Source organism: Phasianus colchicus, chromosome 2 (genome assembly GCF_987193195.1).
Source record: "Phasianus colchicus chromosome 2, bPhaCol1.hap1.1, whole genome shotgun sequence".
NCBI classification, from domain to species: domain Eukaryota; kingdom Metazoa; phylum Chordata; class Aves; order Galliformes; family Phasianidae; genus Phasianus; species Phasianus colchicus.
Genome location: NC_143437.1, coordinates 9,193,369 through 9,215,037, shown reverse-complemented (window position 1 = coordinate 9,215,037; position 21,669 = coordinate 9,193,369). Strand labels below are relative to the sequence as shown.

At 41.6% G+C, this 21,669-nt stretch overlaps 1 protein-coding gene and 4 non-coding genes across 5 annotated transcripts; all 5 read right to left on the bottom strand.

The window, feature by feature from the left end:
- Positions 1-460: 460 nt before the first annotated feature.
- WDR43 (WD repeat domain 43) lies at positions 461-21,603 on the bottom strand. Its single transcript, XM_031598743.2, has 18 exons — positions 21,345-21,603; positions 17,591-17,725; positions 16,681-16,802; positions 12,133-12,253; positions 11,293-11,432; positions 10,674-10,776; positions 9,535-9,599; positions 8,981-9,152; positions 8,458-8,544; positions 7,462-7,593; positions 6,897-7,034; positions 5,998-6,084; positions 5,403-5,434; positions 4,641-4,704; positions 3,660-3,773; positions 3,144-3,213; positions 1,001-1,056; positions 461-903 (listed from the first exon to the last, which is right to left on the bottom strand). The coding sequence occupies exons 1-18, from the start codon at positions 21,570-21,572 to the stop codon at positions 784-786; spliced, it is 1,986 nt and encodes a 661-aa protein (XP_031454603.2). The 5' UTR covers positions 21,573-21,603; the 3' UTR covers positions 461-783.
- On the bottom strand, positions 8,008-8,086 carry LOC116233206 (small nucleolar RNA SNORD53/SNORD92). Its single transcript, XR_004167914.1, has one exon. It is a non-coding gene; the product is annotated as a small nucleolar RNA SNORD53/SNORD92 (small nucleolar RNA).
- Positions 11,102-11,185, bottom strand: LOC116233217 (small nucleolar RNA SNORD53/SNORD92). The gene has a single exon (XR_004167920.2). It is a non-coding gene; the product is annotated as a small nucleolar RNA SNORD53/SNORD92 (small nucleolar RNA).
- On the bottom strand, positions 11,911-11,994 carry LOC116233195 (small nucleolar RNA SNORD53/SNORD92). Its single transcript, XR_004167910.1, has one exon. It is a non-coding gene; the product is annotated as a small nucleolar RNA SNORD53/SNORD92 (small nucleolar RNA).
- Positions 16,177-16,253, bottom strand: LOC116233210 (small nucleolar RNA SNORD53/SNORD92). Its single transcript, XR_004167919.1, has one exon. It is a non-coding gene; the product is annotated as a small nucleolar RNA SNORD53/SNORD92 (small nucleolar RNA).
- Positions 21,604-21,669: the final 66 nt, after the last annotated feature.

Below are 21,669 nucleotides of genomic sequence, written 5' to 3'. Positions count from 1 at the left end.
CCTTCTCATTTCCCTGTGTTACTCCCCTCTTCCCACCCACCTCAGTCTATCCTCTGGGTTAGCATTAATCTTATATACAGCCTCAATTAAAATGAAATTAGGGAACAGTGATAGTCCTAATGTCTTTTTAAAGCACAAGTAAAATCATTGATTCTACATATAAAAGTCTCAAGCTCAAATTTGTTAAAAAAAAAAAAAGCTGTTTTTAAGCCACTTTGGCATTTAGACATTGCCAAGGCATGGCTGAACCAATGGAGGATGGGAGGAAAGAAAGAAAATCCATTAGAGAATTTAAACGTTACAAAAATAACTTTTTTCCTTTTTTTTTTTTTCCTGGAAAACAAAAAAAAAAAGCAGCAGGATGCCCACTTGCTATTGCTAACTGAAGCATAGAAAGAAGGTATAGATCAGCTGTCTTTGATCCTTGAACATTTGAAACAAATTCAATGTAAAGCTGAACCAAGTTTACCACACAAACAGCGGTGGCAGATTTATTTCACTTGAGATACAAATGCATGTCCACATGACAGGCATAATCTGACCATGAGAGGTGGAAGAAATGTTTCTATAGTAAGCGCAGGGAAATAGGGCAAGAGAAGGCTGGCGTGGTTAAACATTCTGGATTCAGAAATGCACAGTGCCCCACACGTGCCCCTACACATAGGTTGTGCATAAGTCTGCACTCCCTATATGCAAATATGGCATCTTTCAGCAAGATGATCCAGAATTAGAAAGTTCTGGTGGCCCACTTCTTTAAACTGTTAAGTTTATTCTTTTACGCTGTTATTCTTCTTCACTTTCATTTTCTGGTTCCAAATCAGAATCACCATTGATTTCCTTTTCAACAGTCATGTCTTGTTCATCTGATTGCTCCTCTTTCTCTTCATCTTCATCCCAGTTTTCCTGGAGGGTTTAACAAAACAGGAATGTTTGAATCTTTGACATTAACACAACTTCTGTGACAAATGATTGGGAGAAGATTCAATCCAACTCCACTTACATCTGAGTCTTTATCCGCAATCATCTCATCATCTGAACCTTCCTCCTCTGAGGATTCTGCAAAAAGAAAACAATCCCTCAGCCTGGAAAACAGACTTGAATATGTTCAAACAAAACTCAACTCCATACGCTGCTAAACCTCCACTAAACTGTACTATTTAAATTCCAAAACTAATTCCATATGAAGACTAGGTTGATCAACATAAATTAGGAACAAATATCTTTGCTATGATTATACAGTATACAGTTGTAGTAGAAACTGCAGGCCCAAACTGGAAGTATATATCGACTGCTGCGAAGTCTCACTGACTCAAATGTAGCAGCTCCTTGACTGCATCTACCTCAGCATAAGGGCAGTTAGTGCTAGAAATCTGATGTCTTCAGTTAAGTACTTCAAGATCTTTCAATTAATTGATTCGTTAATTTGTGACGCAGGAATGACAGAATCACCAAGGCTGGAAAAGACCTCCTCCAAGATCATCCAGTCCAACTGTCCACGTATCACCAATACTTCCCAATAAACCATGGCCCTCAGTACAACATGTACACATTTTTAAACACCTCCAGGGTCAGTGACTGTACCACCTCCTTGAGCATCCCGTTCCAGTGCCTGACCACTCTTTTAGAGAAGAAATGTTTCCTAACATCCAATCTAAATCTCTCCTGGTGCACCTTGAGGCCATTCCCTTTTGTCCTATCACTGTTACATGGGAGATGAGGCCAACCACTGCTGCACCACAACCTCCCTTCAGACAGTTGTAGAGAGCAGTAATATCTCCCCTGAGCCTCCTCTTCTAAATGATAATTAAATAATCTCAGCTCCATCAGCCACTTCCCAAAAGACTTGCGCTCCAGATCCTCCACAGCTTTGCTGCCTTTTTAACAGCTTTTTCCTCTTCCACCAAGCGGGTCACTCGATCATAGGAGATGAGGTTGGTCAAGCAGTACCTGCCTTTCATGAACCCATGCTGGCTAGGCCTGATACTCCAGATTTCCCACACATGCTGTTTAATCTCCCTCATGATCTGTTCCATAACTCTCCCTGGCACCGAGGTTAGGCTGACAGGCCTGTAGTTCCCTGGAACCTTGTTAAAACCATTCTTGTAGATAGGAGTCACACCGGCAAGCCTCCAATCCTCTGGGAACTCTCCAGTTGATCAGGAATGCTGAAAGATGATGGAAAGTGGCTTGGCTGTCACCTCTACTAGCTCCCTCAGCACCCTCGGGTGGATCCCATCTGGCCCATGGACTTGTGGCAGTTCAGGTGGAGTAGTAAATCTCTGACTGTTTCCATCTGAATCGTGGAGGGGTTTATTCTGCTCCCCATCCAAGACTTCCAGGTCAGGAGACAGAGTTCACTGACAAGAACTGGTCTGACTACTAAAGACAGATGCAAAAAAGGCACTGAGAACCTCAGCCTTTGTCCTTATCCTAGCAGTCAAATTCCCCGCCACATTAGTAAAGGATGGAATCTCCTTAGCCCTTGTCTTACTGTTAATATATATTTGTAAAAAAGTTTTTTGTTCATTTTTACCTCAACGGTCAAGTTGAGTTTAAGTTGGGCTTTTGCCTAATGTTCTTCCTGCACACTCTAACAACTTCTTTATACTCTCCCTATCCATTCTTCCACAAGAAGCAGATTCTCTTGTTCTCCTGGAGCCTCAGAAAAAGCTCCCTGGTCATCCATGCTGCTCATCTTTCTCATTGTCTTATCTTGTGGCACAGGGGGGTAGCCTGCTCCTGTGCCTTTAAGACTTCCTTCTTGAGGAGAGATCAGACTTCTGGGACCCTTTTACCCTTCATACTGAATCCCAAGGGACCCTCCCCTACCAGGGTCCTGAACAGTTCGAAGTTTATCCTCCAGAAGTCCGAGGTAGCAGTTTTGCTGGCTTTTTGCTGGCCTTCCTCCTGAGTTCACCAAAAAAAATAGAAGGGAAGGAAACCAAAGGAGGGGAAGACAGACACAGTGAACTGTAAGATGCCTACATGATGAATCACTCACTTCCCTGCCTTAGATCTCCCACAAATCCTCCCTGCTTGGAGACCGTCCACTATCAATATCACAGAAGCATGATGAACAGCCACCACCTGTGAGCTGTCACAAAAGTTCTGGAGTTGAGCTACATCTAGCATACGGCACTTACCATCCTCATATACCAGCTTCGCAGTCTGATTAACTTCTGTCACATCCTGAACTGTTTCCGATGCTGCAACCTGAACAGAATTTGCAGATTAGCCTTACATGGAACCACATATTCCCCAAACTTGAAGTCACTAAGACTCTCAACAACATAAATTAAATCTACACAGAGGTTAACATGCATTCATTTATTACTGTAGTTTAACAGCCGCATAAATAGGAAGGACAAAGTAAAATTTCAGAGGCATTTGCTTCAAAGCAGCCCAGTACCTCTCATTTATTCCCATTTAAAATGCTATGAGTTAGTGCACTCATCTGGCAGGACAGAACATGCAACACTTTCTGTGAGCATGGACTGACCTGACAGTCAGTCTACTGCAGTGCTTTGAGTATTACCACTGTGGCCGTACAGCAGCTGCACTAAGTTCCTGATGACAGGTCCCATTAGATGCTCTCACAGCAGAAGGCTAAGCCTGCAAATAACACTTCTACATATCCTGTGTTCTTCAGCTGAACTCACCTGGGTGACAAGAAGGAAGAGTCTTCCATGTAGACGGGAAAGCTTCTGCAGAGTTTTTACTCTGCTCTCCATTAACTGGTATAGCATTCCCAGCTGAGGAATAAGGTCTGGCAACTTACAAAAAGAAATGGATGAATTAAAACAAAGCTGTTAACCAATACATAATCTGTATCTTACTTTTATATTTTTAAACCATCCTTACACATTTTGGGACAAACAATCCTTGCTGACATCACTGTAGTCAGAAAGAATTGCTGAGGATTCACAGAAATCCAACCAGTTAATACACAGGCTTGTCTAGAACCATAACCACTTCTACTTACACTACTTTTTCCTTCCACATTTCCTAGTAGCAGATTTAGAAGGACTACTTGGAAAGCAGTGTGAATGGAAACTGAATACATTCCAGTATAGAAACCCAGTACTAGCAATGCATACAAGTTTTGACATACAACTGTAATAAAAGGGAGATCCCCAGGAATATAAAAGACTAACAGTGTCACAATACAGTTGTTTGTTTTGTAAACTGAGCTAGAGTGTATTAACCAGAGAAGGCTGGATTTCCACCCAGAAGCTACTACGTTACCTGCTACTCTGTCAACTTTGTCATATCTGTACCCTACATATCCAGTCATACTCAATACAGAAATTTAGTTCTGTAAATGTCCGTGACAATGGCTAGATCATGTTTGATAGTTATTTGGTTCTCTCCCATGACATAACTGGTTTTGGTTTGACTTTGGGATGCTATTATTATGTTTATCTTAGTCATCCATGACAATTTGTAACAAACGTCCATCAATTCAGCAAAATGGTGAAGTACAACCCTCTATACATTGGTTTGGGCATGTACCATACCATGGTACGTACTCCTATACCATGGAGAGCAAGAGACAGATTCCTGAAGGAAGAATATACGTACATTTAAGCACCTAAGTCTAGTTTCAGGTATATGCATTAACTTTAATGCAAAATACTTACCGTGGAAAGGTAGGATGCATGTAGAGTAAAAACAAACTTCAGCCATCGAACCATTTGTGAGGCACTGGAAATGACATCATAGATACTGAGATGCTGGCTGACAGCACACATTTCATTTTCTAGTTGCTAAGCTGTTCTACAAGAATTGCTTGACTTTCATTATATAAAAAGAAAAATGCAGTAGGAAATAAAATAATTTGGCTATCCAGATGAAATGCCCATGTAAGAGACACTTAAGGAACAGACATTTAAGAGAAAGACGAAAACTAGACATGCTCAGAGATTTGTTTCTCATGGCTTTTCATTGGAGATTTCAATGGAGAAAAGATCAAACTACTACTACTTCTTTCTTCTTTTACAACATGTTTGACTTCTTTGTTGTTTTTTTTAATCCAGTTGCAGACATCTAGTCACAGCAAAGCTATTGCTATAGCAATATATTCTTAAATACAAGCTACACATCTTAAAGTGATTTGAGTTGACATACTGATCAGATCTGAGCTGTCCGCTACTTCAGATACATGCTCACTTCAGGTATCCCTTTCCCTTTTTAATTTCACTTATGTCAGCCCAAAACAGCATAGGCTTAATAAAAGTTCACCTTTGCACCCACAATCAGATGAGACTTTTTACCTCAAGATGCTATTAACATAGCAACTGTTCATTACAATTACTGTGGAAGTCATCTCAGAGAAGCACAGGCCATAAAACACAGAATAAAAGTTTTCAGATAAATTGAACTGTGGGTAACTCGCTTCTTACCTGTATGGGTTGCCTTGCAATCTCTTTGTAAGCTAGAGGAACAAGAACAGTAACAATTAAAAGCAAGAAATGCATAATGAGCTTAAAGCTCATCCACTTGACAGCCCAATATTTGGGTAAAAAGATTAGTACCACAAGTAAGAATAGATTTTCAGGCCAGCAGATTAAAGTACAAGAGAAATATAACCACGACTAGCACTGCTATTTTCCAGTTTCAAATTATCAGCTACTTTAATAATATTAAATAAGTAATGCGTTGTTGGTTGGTTTTATTTTTCTGCCACAGACTAAGCAAGCTTTAGCTTAACCTCTTCCTTTCTTCCTGCTTACTCATTTAAGATAGCACCACATGATCTATGGTTTTTCCTAGCTTTGACAGTGGCACTTTGTCCTTTGGTTAAGCTTCAGCCAGATGAGGTAAGAGTAAGACAGAAATAAACTATAAATAAGTTCAGTATTATAAAAACTACTAAATCAATATTATTTGACTTGATTTATTCACTGAAATTTAGAGACCCATCCATAATTTTCCCCAGCTAAAAGGCAAGCCAAATGTGGTCTATATGACAGGTACATGAAATGCAATCACTCCTACCTCATGCAGCAGTGGAATGACAGCGTGTATAGGCATTCTGGCTACTGTGTTCTTTATTAAAGTTTCTTTTCTCGTGGAAAGCACTTTCTGTTAAAATGGAAAAATAAATCAGATGATCATTCAGCTTAAACACATATGGGAACAAAAATCAAAAATGCCTGGGTTTAAATCTCCTTTTCTACTCCACTACCTCTATATGCTCAGATGAGGATAATGTATAAAACAAAATTTACAATGAAAAGGAGTTCCATTTTTCAAGTCAGCTACAATTAACAGAATAAACACTTGATTAACCTATCTAAAACAATCAGCCATTGCCCCTAGTCCACCCACCTCACGTTAGAAACAAAGTATAACAGACACATTAACAAGAACTTTCCTTGCTATTTTTCTATTTCCATGCTTCACTTTTGTAAATATAATGCCTTTCACCTGCAGTGGTAACAAGTAATTTCTACTCAGTGACAAATCCTTAAGAGATTTCCTGCCACAGAAGTATAAAATTCTCCTAATCCAAGTGCAGCGACAAGCTTTTCAGGTCAAATTGTGATCATAGATGCATTTTTCAAACACCTACTTGGAAACTGTATGCTCTGGACTGAAGCTAAAAGGGAGATGGTTGCACTAGTAACATCACTTGTAAAATATCTGAACTCTGACACAACAATTTTAACATAAACAGAAGTGCTGCAAAGTTCATGCGATGAGTCAGAAAACAAGGTAGCTAGCATTAAAATACCACTACCGTCATTCATAATTCACAACCAGTGCCTTATCAGTACATCAGCAAAAAACAGCCAGAAATCACAACAGGACCTTGACTTCTCAGCTTCCACAGCAGCTCCCCACAAATCTCAACAAATAGTTTAAACAGCATACAGTGATCTTGCAACACTTACATTTAAGATGTCTTCATCATTGCTTTCCAAGCCCTGAACCAAAAGCACTGCAAAGCTATCTGTTTGCGGAAGGCCACCTGGAGTTTTTACTTTGCTCACATCAATATCCAATGCCCCTAGGCGTTCCTCAATGCTGTCCTGCAGACAAAGAAAAAAGAACAGTTTCAGGGCCATTTCTTAGAAATATCAGCTGAAAGTAAAGTAGCTAATATGTATCATTCCCTCCTATCCTGCTGGAAAATAACACACTGAGAGGATGGCTGGAAAAAGATGAAGTTTTGACTAAGTAGTAGTAATGTATCTTAGCACACAGAGACAGGCAAGTGTGTGACAAAGTTTTGCAGTAAGGGGCAGATCTGTGGGCAATGTAATCAGGGCTTCAGTGAGAGTAAGATTTTGACCAAAGCGAAGCCCATTTCCTACAAGAAGATAATATGATTCACTTTGCCCTCATGCAAACAATGAAGGCAAACAACTCAAGTTCAAATATACCTAAAGAAGCTGCAATAATAATTTATGGTTGCTTTTTAAATGATTGTTGCGTTTAAACGAGGAAGCACTTTACCTCTGTCTCTCCTGGTTTCCTTTTGCTTTTCTTTTTCTCCTTTCCTGAGGACGGAGTTTTAACAGCTGCACTGTGTCCTGGAATGCCAGGCACTAGAACTTTGGTGTCTGAGTTCACAACTGGTGTCTTTACCTGGCAGAAAGACAGCAACACATCAGAATAAATTGCCAATATCTCAATCTTCCTTCCAGTTTTAAATACTGATTTTATTCTCACATACGTTAAAACCAGCCTGCCACAACCTATTAGGAAAATGCTACATGCTACTTCCAGAACACTTCTTTCATAACAGCAGTTCTGTGTCTTTTTGAAGTACCCACCCAGCCCTGTGTACATTATGGGAGCCATGCTGAGTGCCCACTAAAGTGATAGAAATACATATACTGCAGTGAGCATTGCAACTTCCAGATGATGTGCGTACAAGTCATATTCCACAAATAAAAAATTGATTTCACGGTTCAAGAACTTTACTGGAGAAAAATAGTAAAATTAAAATACTACTCACTTCGCTCAATACACAAATCATCACTTTTCTCTCCACAAGGCATGCTCAGACAGCCAAGAGAAATGAGTCTTCACTGGAATTCAGCAAAAAGCGAAACCAAGATGGAGATCATCACTGCATGCCAGGGAGCTCCCACATCTCTCACTGCATCTCAGCTCTGTTACCCTCCAGCTCCAGGACCAGGGAATTAGCACAAAGCTCCACCAGGCTGATGGAGCACCAGAACTGGTAGCTAACCTGAGGGTTAGAAAACCAATGCTGTCTGCTCTCTATACCAATGTTGTCAGCTGTGACATGAGCTACAGGAAGGTAACCAAGGGAAGGCCTATCAGTGCACACAGCAGCCAAGGGCTGTGGGTCTCTGAAACTACACTGCAGCTCTGAACAGGTTCATTCAGAAATCAAAATTTATTTTAGAAGATAGCAGAGAATTCTAAAATTTCCAAAGTAAATCAAGAGATGCAAGACTACTGTATTTCACACAAGCTCACCTTTGTTACAGCATCATCTGTTTTAAGCGCCAACACTTTCTGGACATCCCTTATCAAACATATGTGGGATTCATTGGTGTTCAAAGACTGGAAGGACAGGAATAAAAACAGTTAACTGCCAATGAATCACAGTGGTGATTCATCAAACTACTACGTTCATGAGAACAAACTCCAGAGGTACAAACAAGAATGAGCTTCTTATCCTCCCCTAGAGTAGCAGTTGCTTTGCATGTCTGCCTTTTGTTACCAGATCCCTGTGCTCTGCCGAGAAGCTCACACAGGCAAATTGAAAGATTTAGAAAGTTTCAATGGCCTAATGTATTTGTAGCTGAGACAGCATGAAACAGCCAGCAATAATGCCAAGTTACACTTTAACTGAATGAGCAGAATGCACATCCCCTTTCTAACCAAATCAAGGGCAGTAGTCATAACTCCCAGAGAAGGGAGACAGAGTAAGTTCAATCTCACGCTGCAACTTCAAAAGAGTAAGAAATCCAAAACCTTTCCAATATGTTTTACATACCACTTTCTCTATGATGGGCTGTAAGGTGTTTCCATACACAAGCAGCAGAGACTGTTTGTCTGTGCAAAATGCAGCCGCTAGAATAGGGACTGGTTTTGGCGTGGAGTCTCCATCATTCCCAGGCGTTGCTATCTGGATAGTACAGTTTGATGTTAAAGGTTTTTTGCAGTAGCTGAGGGGGGCGGGGGGGAAAAGGAAAGAAAAACAACAACACGTTTAGCTTAAAGACTTCCACATCTTGCACAAGTATGCACCCTTCATTATCAAATCCTTCAACTCTAGTAGTTAACATCCTTTACAGATAGTTTAAACGAGGTTAAACCAGGCAAAATCTTGGCTAAAGCAACAGGTACTAACAAAGTACAGCATAACCCCCAACAAATAAGCTCTCCTGCATTTCTTGAAACACATGTCAAGTAACCCAAGACAAAGAATCAGCTGGAATTCAATTTGTGAACAGATGAGTTCAAAGGCAGCAGCACAACAAAATGAGCTTTGCCTCCCAGTAACCCCAGACCTTGCCAAATATACTTTCAGAAGGAATACCTCCTTACCCATTTAAGATGTGTTCAAATAAATGCAACTGCCCATCTCTGCAAACAACTGCTAACTTCACAGGCTGAAAGAAGTCACAATAGAAGATTTTGATTAGATCAAACAACAGACATCCACACGTACGAGACATCAAGAGACATCTGCAGGTTACAATTTGGCTCTTTACAGCAACTACATACTTTAGAGATACAACTAAATCCATAGAATTAGATCAGACACATCTCAGGAACATTTATAGCGGTTAGAAAACAAAAACAATTCAAATCTGTGCTTTACTGTATCAATATTGAAATATTCAAATCTGAACAGCTTGGTTACTAGCAGACATGAGTATAAGCAGCAATGTTCCAAAACTATAGTACCCAAGGTGTCTAGATGCACTGCACTACACAGGCACTGACACAATAAATACATTCACAGGAAAGAAACTAAAACAGAGTACGCTGAGCAGTTAAATTCCAGGTGCACATCACAGAATAATCCCAGCTCCTACACATGCAGTGAGAGGGCACAAATGGAAACGTTAGGAATTATAGCATGAAATACTCTTTTTATAAAGGAATCTAAAGGTAATTGGAGAAAAATATTTTAAGTAATACAGAAATTATTTGAGAACATTTCATATGCAGACACTTTTCATAAGACAACTATTCTGAAACTTCTTGCTGAAAAAGAGACTTGGGGAATGTGCTCAGCTACATAAATTCATAAAGGCTAGTTAATTCAAAACACAGTTATATTACCATAGCCACTTGAGAATAGACAAAAAAACAGAACCATGCTCAAATTGTATTTCAGAAAGAAATCTTCACTGGTTTTTACTACGGAAATCTAAGAAACATTTTGATTACTAAATTGTTCCAAATAGGAAACAAATTATGTTTCTGCCATCACAAGCAAAATTTTTGAAGGAAACATGGAATTTGCACTTAGTAGCTATGAAAATAATTGTTTCAAATTGCCAGTTACACAAGTGCACCTATAATAAATATCCTCACACTACTGAACTTGCATTCACATCTCATCTTTGCATAACAGAAACCAAATACAAACCAAACTTTTTTTTTTTTTTTAATGCCCTAAAAGGAACTTGGTGTGAAATTGTTGGACATATCTGGTTACAAACTATTGCTCCTACCTCTTCTTTGAGTTCTGACACAGTCAGGTCAATAAACGTTGGTTCATCTGTTACCGTGAAAGACATCACAGCATTCTTTTCTTTCCTATCTGATCTGATCTGCCTGGAGACACAAACAGCACACATTATTTAACAGAGCACAGACAGCATGCTCCACATCTGAAAAGCAGCACAGTGTTATAGAGCCTACAAATCATGCTCTACTATTGTCACTATCACGCTACTACACACCTCAGCCAAAAATACTAACGTCATAATTGCAGCTTTCAGTTTTAAAAGGTGTTCTAAATTTCAAATGCAAAGTAGCCACTAAGCAAAATTCAGCAAAGAAGAAAACAAACTTCATAGCAAACACAAAGAACAAGAAGCATACCACGCACTACATTCCTAGCATATGCTGAGAAAGTCAAGTGGCAGCTACTGGAAACACGCTCAGACACAGCCAAGGAAATTTAGGTCTTCATTCAATAATCAGTGAATTGAAACCACTACTTAAGAGGTCATCACTGCATTTTTCCAGAGTGCCCCTTCTGCTTCATCGGAATTCAGAATATAATTGTTCAGTCTATCCTCAGTAACAGTCATAATCAAAGTTAAAAATTAAGAAAAGTTTACATACCAAACACTCAGTAACCGGTCATGTATAGCCCCAGACAAGAAATAAAGTCCTGTAATTCCATCAAAGGCCTTATTTTCATTCATAGGTTTCACTGTGGTAAACATTAATGATGACACTGATGTAGCATGGCCTGTGAAATGCTAAGAGAATGGGGGGAAATTCAATTACCGCCATCAACAGCTGTATGACAAAAGTTAAAACATTAGTTAAGAAAGAATGTTAAGAAAGATCCAAGTTAGCAAGAGTATTTCAGTGTTTTTTCTGTTTCTTTAATAGGTGATCAGCTTCCTTACATTTCTATATGTCTCAAAAATATTTCCTGACACTTCATCTACTTATCAGAATTTAATGTTTAATGGGGAATCAAAGGCAAAATTACTGGAACTAAGTAAAGTAGTTGGGAAGAAATCACACCTGCCTGTACAGAGTTTAGCTAAGAGACCTAAAGGCTTTAAAGAGATGCTCACCACGACGGTACAGGAGCTCTCACAAAAATACATCAGCAGAAACTAATAGTGAAGTGAACCAAGCTCCCCAGGAGAAGGGCTTCAGAAAGGGACAGTGAAAGAGAACAACACCTATCCTTATGCTACAGGATCCAGAAAGGCTGCTGGCAGCATTCTCAGACACAGCCAAGGAATTCAACGTCCTCATTCAACTGTCAGGAAGTTGAAACCACAGTTGAAGGTATCATCACAGAAATAACTTCCAGCAGCCCCAAAGATGCCAGCTCCTTCCACCCTACCAAATTTTCAGATGTCCCATTAGGAAACACTAAATGCATAAGAAGAATATATACATATATATATTTTTGATGCCTAGTCATACGAAGTTACTTACTCTGTAGACTTCTTTGGTCTCCAGGTCCCACAGTTTTATAGTTCTACCGGCTGACAGCAGCATTTTTCCATCTGGACTGATGCACAAAGAGCTGACACTGCTATTGTCACCTTTCCACTTGCTAGAATTTGGATAGAGACATAGAGAAGATATTTATTAGCATAACTTCAAAATGCATAACTCTGCTAGATAATCTAAGGCAAAATGTACTTTAAAAAAAGGCCACGTAGTCAAAAATTAGGTCAAAAATTATTCTGTTTCAGCTCCTCAATTTCAAATTAGTTTACTCAAAAAAAAGAAATAAGACTCCTTTTTTTCTTTTTGTTTGTTTTGTTTGCTGTTGTTTAAAAAATACATATGTGCTTACCCTATTCTCAATATCCCCTCCTCAAAGTTCTCTACTACTCATGATCAGACAAGAGGAGCCACACCATTAAGACTTCTCTTGGAACCATAATCCACAAAGCTTCCATCAACTTATTCAGAATGGACTTTGGAGTTTTAAGGCCCACCCAGTTCCTGGCACTCCTAAGTCTGTCAGTGACACTGACAGTAATAAACTTGGCCTCAAAGGTTTAAGAACTCCACCGTTGAAAGCACTAAGAAAAAGAAAGATGCTGTCGTGGAAAGCTTGCACCCGCTTAGAAAGAGTCTGAGTATTGCATATTTCTAAGAGGACAAAACTAAAAGGCAATCCTTAACACAAACCCTCTATACATAATAATCACGACCCAATCACCACGTTCTGATTGTGAACAGCCCCTTCTTAAATACTTCCTGAGACCTTTTTTATGCCACGCAGCACCTCTTCTGTCTTCCACAAGTGAGCTCATTTGCACCATCACCTCTGGCTAGATTTCATAGAAGCTGCAAGTTTCACTAGCTACAAACCTTGCAAACAACATTACACCTTTACACAGAGTGTAACAAAATTCTGTATTCTCTTCTAAAGTGTAAGTCAGGACTAAGAATTTCAGATCGATATCCATTTAATGTAGCAAACCCAAGAAATTATATTCAAATGTACAACTAGCTGGTCTTTAAGGTCCCTTCCAACCCAAACCATTGCATGATTCTATGATTCCAATGTCTTTTATCTCAGGTATGACTTGCAATACACGACTTCTGATGTGACTTCTGGTAAAAAGTGCAATATTATAATGTCAGCATACTCTTCATTTTTGCACTCCAATAATGATAGTTTTTCATTGCCATCTTCAAAATTAGAGAACACAACGCCTCTAACAGGCAGTTCATACACCAAATCTAAGAGTACTTCTTGGCATTTTCCTAAGCAATTACTGCATTGCAACTGAAAACAAGAACTGCCACAAAGTATCCTTACAGTCAAACTTTGAGCAGTTTGTAGGTGGCGTTCTGCTCAATTCCATGGAGAAGACTCACATAGGAGTAGGCATGTCCCATACATAAACACCTCTTTGGCTGTCCTGTGTAACCACAGGACTCTTCCAGCTACAAGGACTGCTGAGGGGAGACAACATTTATCTTGCAAAGCAGGACAAGAGCAATTTTGTCCACAGGCTTGCTAACCTAGCAAAGAGGGAATTAACCTAGTATTGGTGTGAGACAAGAACAATAACCAGTCACAAAAGTGGGGGTATAAGGCAATGCAGAGGGAAACACCCAGGGTGAAGAGCAACAAGAGAAGTAAGTTCTCACGTTTCACGAGACAACAGCAGGGCTGGGACCCATCTCAAGTGGCTGTGCATGAACACACGCTCTATGAGAGACAAACAGGATGAGCTAGATATCCATGAGGAGCTTGGCAGTTTTGATCTTACTAGAGATCATAGAGAACCAGTGGGTAGAATGTAAGACAGGAATACTGTAGTTAATGGACTTTTAGGAAGGCTGTTTAGTGAAGACACGTCAGGAAGGCGCGAGGAGGAGGTGGTTTTCTCTACACATCAAGGTGGCTTTCAGTGCATGAAGCTTTGCTTTGAAACACGCCAAGAGCCAGTGAAGAACTTACAGGTATGCATTAGAAGAGGCCAACAAGGATGACGTGCTAGGCACCTGCTACAGAGCAAGACAAACAGCAGAATTACAACTCTGGTCTTCATAAAAGCAGACTGCCACTTATACAAGGACCTGATGGGCAATATTCCACTGGAGACTGCTAAGAAGAGCAAAAGGTGCTCAGGAAAGCTGGTTGCTGTTCTAGGATAACCATCTTAAAGCACAAGAATGGCATACACCAACACAAAGAAAATCAACAGGTGTTGCCCTGGCATGCAGGAAAGCCGAAGGGGTCAGCTGGATGTTCAGACCAGCAAGAAATACAAAGGCCAACAAAAAGGAGATCTAATGGCACATCAGCAGCAGTAAGGTTAGGATTGAGAAATGTGTGGGCCCAGTGCTGAATGGTGTAGGGATCTGTTCAGCACACAGAAAAAGCCACACCACAGAAGAGCAAGGACTGCTCTCAGACCTCCCATGTTCCCAAACCCAGTGCAAGAATCAGAGGGAGCAGAACATTATCCATAAAGATAGGTAAAAATCAGGAATCACAACAGCAAGTTGTTCACACATGCAGCCTCTAAGATGGAATGGAATGCACCAAAAACATTTCAGTCGGTGATGTTGTGAGACCACCCCATCATCTCTCAGTGGCTGCACTGTTTAGGAGAAATTTCTGTTGACTTGGAAAAAAAAGACAAACCTATAAAGACAAATCTACCTGCAAAAAGAATATAGGAAATGAGAGGAAGGATTATACACAGCAAATCCACCTGGTAAAGATTTCCAAATATACAAAGGTCAGAAAAGCGACTGGAAACAGCAATCAGACTTAAAAAGGGAAAATCATCCCCAACTAACCTGCCTTTGATGACACACACTGTACACTATTTACATTGAATTTAGCAGTGCTTCTGACAACGTCTCACATTAGACTATGTAATTCCCGTTTGGCTGCAAGGATACTAACTGAATGGACTCCAAGGTAGGATAAGAACTGCATGGAACACTGAGCTCAAACGCCTGCAATCACTGCCACGAAGTCCAACTGATGGCCAGTTACTGGTGTCATTCCCCAAGGACATTCCAACTCCATTCAACCTCAGTGTTTGCTCAGGTCTTCGCAAATGACCTTGAAAATATGACAGTATGCATCCACTAGCAAGTTCACTGGCATTAAGAAATTAGGGAGATCAGCTGATAAATATGCTGGAGGGCAGAGCTGCTCACCTCAACAAGCTGGGGAAATAGGCAGTCAAATCTCCAAGATGAAAGGATTAGGTAAAGCAGTCTTCATATGTGCCAGAAAAAAAAAAAATCTCATATGGGCTGGATTCAAATGGTGAAAAAACATATTAGCAACAAAAGAGGTGGGGATCCTTATAGTCCATTTTAACATGAGTTAGTAGTGAGTACTTACGGCAATGAGGTCAACTGCATGCTGACCTCTACCAGCTAGAACATGGCCAGTACATCAAGGAAAATGATTTCCCTTTTCTGTGCAACACTTCTGAAACTACACCTGAGCACTGCATCCAGTTTGGAGAAGCTAATGACACACTGCAATCAATCCAGTGAAGGATCACAAAGAAGGTATGGAGGCTGGAGTGTAAGGAGGAAAGAGTGATGGAAACAGGTTCCTTCACACCCAAGAAGAGTAGGCTAATGGGAGATCTTATCATCACCTTTTGCTATTTTGCATCAGGGTCTAAACATAAGGACACCTTTCCTCCCTAAGGAAATTGACGAGGTTACTGGCAATGGTCTGTCTGCAATACCCAAACATCTTCAGCAAAATCTGTTAAAATGCTGAAATAACACAATGGGGAAATCTTACAAAAAAAAACACCAAAAACAACAGAAGATAAGGGTCAAAGTGCCATCACATACCAGACTTTCACTAAGTTAAGGTAACCAGAATCACTAACAGAAGATTTAGTTTCCTAGAGCTTAAAATAAAAGATTGACTGTACTGAAAAAGAAAGCAAATACCTACCCTAGACAACTTGTTAACTCAGCACTAAGTTTTTTGTTTGGCTCAACAGTAGTTTAAATGGCAGCAGCCTGCTCAGACAGCCAAGTGGAATTGTCCCCACTGCAGATCAGTAGTGAGCGAAACCAATTGGGTATCATCACAGCTAGGCCCTTGGGGCTAAGTCAGGTGTGCACAGCAGATCTAACCGGGATGAGGTGTCCTAGCATCTGCCTTCCCCACACTCCCAAGGATATTTCTAAGAATGTGGATTTTCAGTCTCTGAAAAGCAGCTGGAAGCCCACATCTCACTAAGAGTTAGCATGGAGAGACTCACGTCCCTCTTAGCAGCTAAGCATTGTATTTCATCCTTCCAACACACAGAGGAAGAAATCCAACTATAAGATTTACTCTTTTATCCCTTAATCAAACCACTTTAAATTCCTTTAAAGTAGTAACTAACCGCTAATTTAGTACAGCAAGCACGAAGCCTGCACAGCAGAGTGCAGCATTTCCAACAGCACAACACTACCACCTGTAAAGGAGGAAATACACAAAAGCAAGCGACAACAAATCAGAGCAAGAGGATCACTCACCACTTTACTTTGCAGGTCTGTGTGTTCCATTCCACAATGTGTTTGTCTTCTGAACAGCTATACAAGCAGCAGTTGTCCTGATGCCACCTCACACAATTTATTCTACTGTCATGACCACCATCCTACAAAACATAAGAGAGGGTCACTTACGAATAAAGAGGTATTGCTAATGAGTCTTCTCACATCAACATCGTGAACAAAGTGCTCTTTCAAGAAATGAATTCAAATCATTGATACCTCAAAGAGGAGTGCATAGCAGGCAACTTGTTTTGTGCTTTTTACAAGCAGTACGCATACAGAACTGCAAATTAAAGATACTTCATATTTTCACCTGTACGTGTATTTAATTATTGTTCTAGTACTTCAGTTAACAAAAAGTTGTCCTGCACACTACTGACAAACACAGCCAAAGCTGTCGAGCAGTAGCACCGTTAGCATAGGTATCTTGATAATATTTATCTAAGTGCCTGCTTGCTTAAGTCCAATCAGGATGTACAGAAGAGCCCACCAGTGCAACAGCTTAACAAGAGCTGATGAATACTTCAATCCTACCCTCTCCTCCCGTAGCCCTGGAGAGGCACAGGGGATGATATGCCCATGGAGAACTTAATTGTTCAGTTAGACACGTCATCATTATGAACATATCTGATGTAAAATAACAAATCCACACACAATGTTAGGATAGTGCCAAACCAAGAGGTCTCAAAGCGTACATATTGCCAACAACAGAAGTACCAAAGATTCCCAAGAATCTAAATTATTGCAATTCTATTCATCTATGTAGCCATTAGGAAAAAAAGATCTGATTAACTAGGTCAGTTTAGCCCATTTTTAAGCAACAGAAAGAATAGCACAAGCTGACTGAAACCATCGCTATTCGGCAGCATGTGATGATGAGTGCGTAACTTACTAGCTTGCTTTGTAATTCTCCTTTTACTGTGCTGTACAACAAAATGCTACCAACTGCTGTGCCAATAGCCAGGATATCTAACTGCTTGTCCACCCCTGTAGCTTCAGACTTCCGTTTTTTCCTCTGGGGGCCATCCTGCAAAACAGAGAAGAAAAAAAATGGAACGAATTAGTTTGACCTGTTATTCTTAAGCGCTAAAGCAGGGGGAAGAAATCTCTCCAAGTCTGAGATCCAGTCAGCCAGCACAAATTCTGCTAAGACACAAGATGTAGAAGTGGCAATTTAGAGGTTCATCTTATACCTCCATGTACAAAGTAGCAAAGTCTCTTGGAAATACTCAATAGAGGCCATTTTGCTAACTTAGTGACCACACATGGAGGGAAAAACATTTGTTTTTCAGAGTTCACTTCCCAGGGGCAGAGGTAAAGATTAAACATGACCAAATTTTTTCATTCCCAGAACAGAAATGTATGTTAAGTTTTATTAGGAACCACCAGTTTACCATCAGTCTTGCAATACTAAGTAACTGTAATGCCTCTTAAAGAGAAAGTGCGACCACACCAGACAGAGAGAAGAAACAGGAATTGAAACTATGTCATCTATCCTAGTCCTGGAATCAATTACTAGGGGTCTTCCTACTACCTATCAGGCAATTCTCAAGTCTGCACCCACCTGCTTTGCAAGGGATACCGACTACTTTGATAAAGAATTTCATCTTGCTTAACCAAATGCATGCAGAACTTGAGTAAAACAAAGGCAGAAGAAACAGCTACGCTTATTATGACTGGGTAAACCCAAGTAATTAATCACAAAAATGAAATGGCTAATTCAGGTTGGATATTAGGAAACATTTCTTCTCCAATAGGGTGGTGAGGCAGTGGCACAGTCACCATCCCTGGAGGTGTTGATGAACCATGGGGATGAGGCCCTGAGAGACATGGTCAGCAGGCATGGCAGGGGTGGGCTGACAGTTGGACATGATGATCTCGGGAGACTTTTCCAACCTTAATGATTCTGTGATTCTCATCTGTCATATAATATGCATCATATAACGTACATTATTTCTACAGGCCCAGAGATATAATAGCTACCAGGCTTTGGGAGTTTTCAGCAAATTAAAACTAAAAGCTTTAACAGCGCAGGGTAAATAGTCTCACTGTTTGAAGAAGTAGAGCTTTCTTTTCCTACATACTTAACACACACACTTTTCCCATCCGCAAGGAAATTGGTTTTGTTCGAAGCCAATAAATGCAAATATGCTGTATTGCTTGTTAAAAACAGCAGTGGGCTCTAGAGGAAAGTAAGGACGTTGGTTTTTGCAAGGATTTGTTTAGGCTTCATCTTCCCTGGGAAAGAAAAGTGTTTACAAAAAAACAAATGAAAACATAAGTGCTGAGAAATCACCACAGTTACAAAGCACAACTAATTAATCAACCAGGTTTTAAGATAATATAAGGAGACTCATGCACTGAATCAACTTGTTAAATTTCTGGCAGCAGTGCCAACTAAGCCATCTCAAAACAGTTGTTAGAAATGCAAAGACAGGGACCACATTGCCATCGGAGATGTAAGCACAGCTTAAATGTTTTCAGAGACTTTTCAAAATCCGTATATCTAGTTTATTAATTATTGCTCCCAATCAAGACTGGGAATCAAAACCACAATTAAGAACAGATTTTGTTCTTGTCCCTTGAATAGAGCTTTTAATTAAAGCTCATTCAATCTCCATATGGTTCGTTATGACTGATTTCCCTTAAAGCAAACCAAAGGCATCAGTGAGTGTAACAAGGTCCTGCTGAGGTCCACAGCACTACCAGAGTTATGAAGAAAATAGGGGTAGTGAAGTTTTCTCCAATTACTTTTCTTACATCCATTTCTTTAGTGAACAGTCTTCATCAGCACTATTAGTGGGATGTTCTGTCTGAAGTTTTTGCTTGAAGGAAGCATCAATGGAAAATTCAGACCTATTCATGCTAGAAGGGAACTCCAAAGAAGCACCTAGCTCTCATGGAGAGGACAGAGCAGCTGAAGTGTATCAAGCATCAGCTTCTTTTGAACATTTTCAGATTTATGGAAACTTAAACTTACTTAAAAATACTGAAAAAGCTTAGCTCTAATTAGCAGAGATAGGTTATTTGCAAAAGAGAATTTTAGCAACATTCTTTCTTGTGCAGGGCAGCTGCTGAGAACCAGACTTTTCTTCTAATTAACAGAAATCTCATCTCTCTTGCTAACATGTGAAGTAAAGCTCTTAAAAGCCTTAAGAGCTGAAGATGACAGAACAGCTGCAAGTTACTAGGAAGGAGATGGAAGAAACTACTTTGAAAGTTAGTGGTCCATACACTCTTGCAAAAGACACCACTTGGTGGGAGGGGAGGTGGTGAACAGGACAAGCAGGAAGCACTAAGGCTGCAAAAGCACGTGTGCAGAGAGCACGCCAGTAAGTCACCACTGCATCAGCAATTCCAGGGCCTGGAGTTCAACACTGCACTCCTCATGCTCCCCTCTGAACACCTGGCCTGCATCAACACAGCAGCAGCCCAGAACACAGTTGAGGTGTAACCTGACAAAACACCAGGCATCTACTGGCATGGTTTTACTCCTGCACACCAGGTACTACTGCTACTTGGAGACATCATGTTTCAGCAAAAAGAATAAGAACTAAACAATGCCATAGGAAAAAGCAGAGGAAGTCAAAGCTTGCCTGATGAAATCCCTTTTGCATACAACCCTAAAAACAGCTATGTTGGAGCATCTGTAGACTTTAGGGGTGGCTGTCTAAAGTGAGCTTAATGTTTAAAAGCCACTGAAAACCACCTGTGCTTGACCTAAAGCAGTGCAGTACATCAGGCTTTGAAGCTGCACTGCACACAGCAGAGGTGAGCACCAGTTTCAGTTTCTGTTAACCTGGTCAGCCTTCCATTAATGCACGCATCTTTTTTTCCTTCCAAACTGAATTAAAAAGAAGCCAATCTGAAATTAGTTATTTGTTCCACTTTGTAAAGCTCGTGTATTAAGCTGCTCAAGTGCCAAAAATGGGGCAACGCAGCCTTCCTTTGGGTGGGCAATCTGAGTGCACAGAGCACTTCAAGATACCTGTTGCAGTATTTCCAACAAGCTTTTACCGAAACACACTGAACTCACCGCTTTTTGGGGCAAACGGGGCGTACTGCACAAACCCATCCCAGGGACGCACCTTGCTCAGGAAGCTGCGTGTTACAGCGAGCAAGTTAAGGACTACCTCGATATAAACGAGCCCGAAAAAGTGGTTTAACGCGTGTAGCACAGAGGCTTTCAGCTGGAGCGTCCCAGCGAGCTTAGCTGGAAGGCGGGGATCCGCCGAGGTGCGCGGAGGAGCTGCTGAGCGCAGAGCGCGGGGTCCCGAGGAGGGGAGAGGAGCCAGGCTGCGTGCCACGAGCCTGGCTGCTGCTGCAGGGCGCGCTCCTTCCGCGCAGGGAACGCGAACGGCAAACGGGTTTCGCCATCAGCGCTTTGGCCGAGAGCGCTTTCAGTTCATTTAGAAGAGAAAATCAAAAAAGAGAGCGCGATGCGCCGCGCTCCCCGCCACCAGGTGGGCTTTCCGTCCCGAGCAGCCGCCCCACACGTGGCGCGGGGCCGCCCGGTCCCGTTGGCGCTGCCGGGCCCCGCCGCATGGCGCCGGGAGGGCGGGGTGAAGCGGCGCGGCCGCACGTCGAGGCCGCGCGGGGCACGGGCGCTCCTCCCGCGGATCCCTTCCCCCCGATCCGCCCCGTACCTTGTCGGGGGGCGGCCGTCCCCCCGGCGGGGCCCAGGCCAGGCAGGTGCAGGCGGCGCTGAGGTGCGCGGAGGGCACGTACTCGTGCCGCAGGCGGCTGCCCGCCGTGTCCCACACGCGGAGCCTCCCATCCGAGCCGGAGACGGCGAGGAGACGGCGGTCGTGAGGCGAGAAGGCCAAGGGGGGCCGCGCCGCCGCCTCCCCGCCGCACGCTGCCGCCGCCGCCATGGCGCTCCCAGCTCGGCCCTCCGCGCCTGCGCAGCTGCGGCCGCGTGCTCGCCCCGCGCGCCTGCGCCGCGCTCCCCGTGACGCGGCCGGAACGGCG

Excerpts from the sequence above, each read along its gene's own strand:
- WDR43 (XM_031598743.2), bottom strand. The coding sequence starts at position 21,572 with ATGGCGGCGGCGGCAGCGTGCGGCGGGGAGGCGGCGGCGCGGCCCCCC. Across the intron at positions 9,153-9,534 it reads TTTGAACACATCTTAAATGG|CTACTGCAAAAAACCTTTAA; the intron begins GTAAGGAGGTAT and ends CGCCCCCCTCAG. Across the intron at positions 5,435-5,997 it reads TCATTCCACTGCTGCATGAG|CTTACAAAGAGATTGCAAGG; the intron begins GTAGGAGTGATT and ends TTGTTCCTCTAG.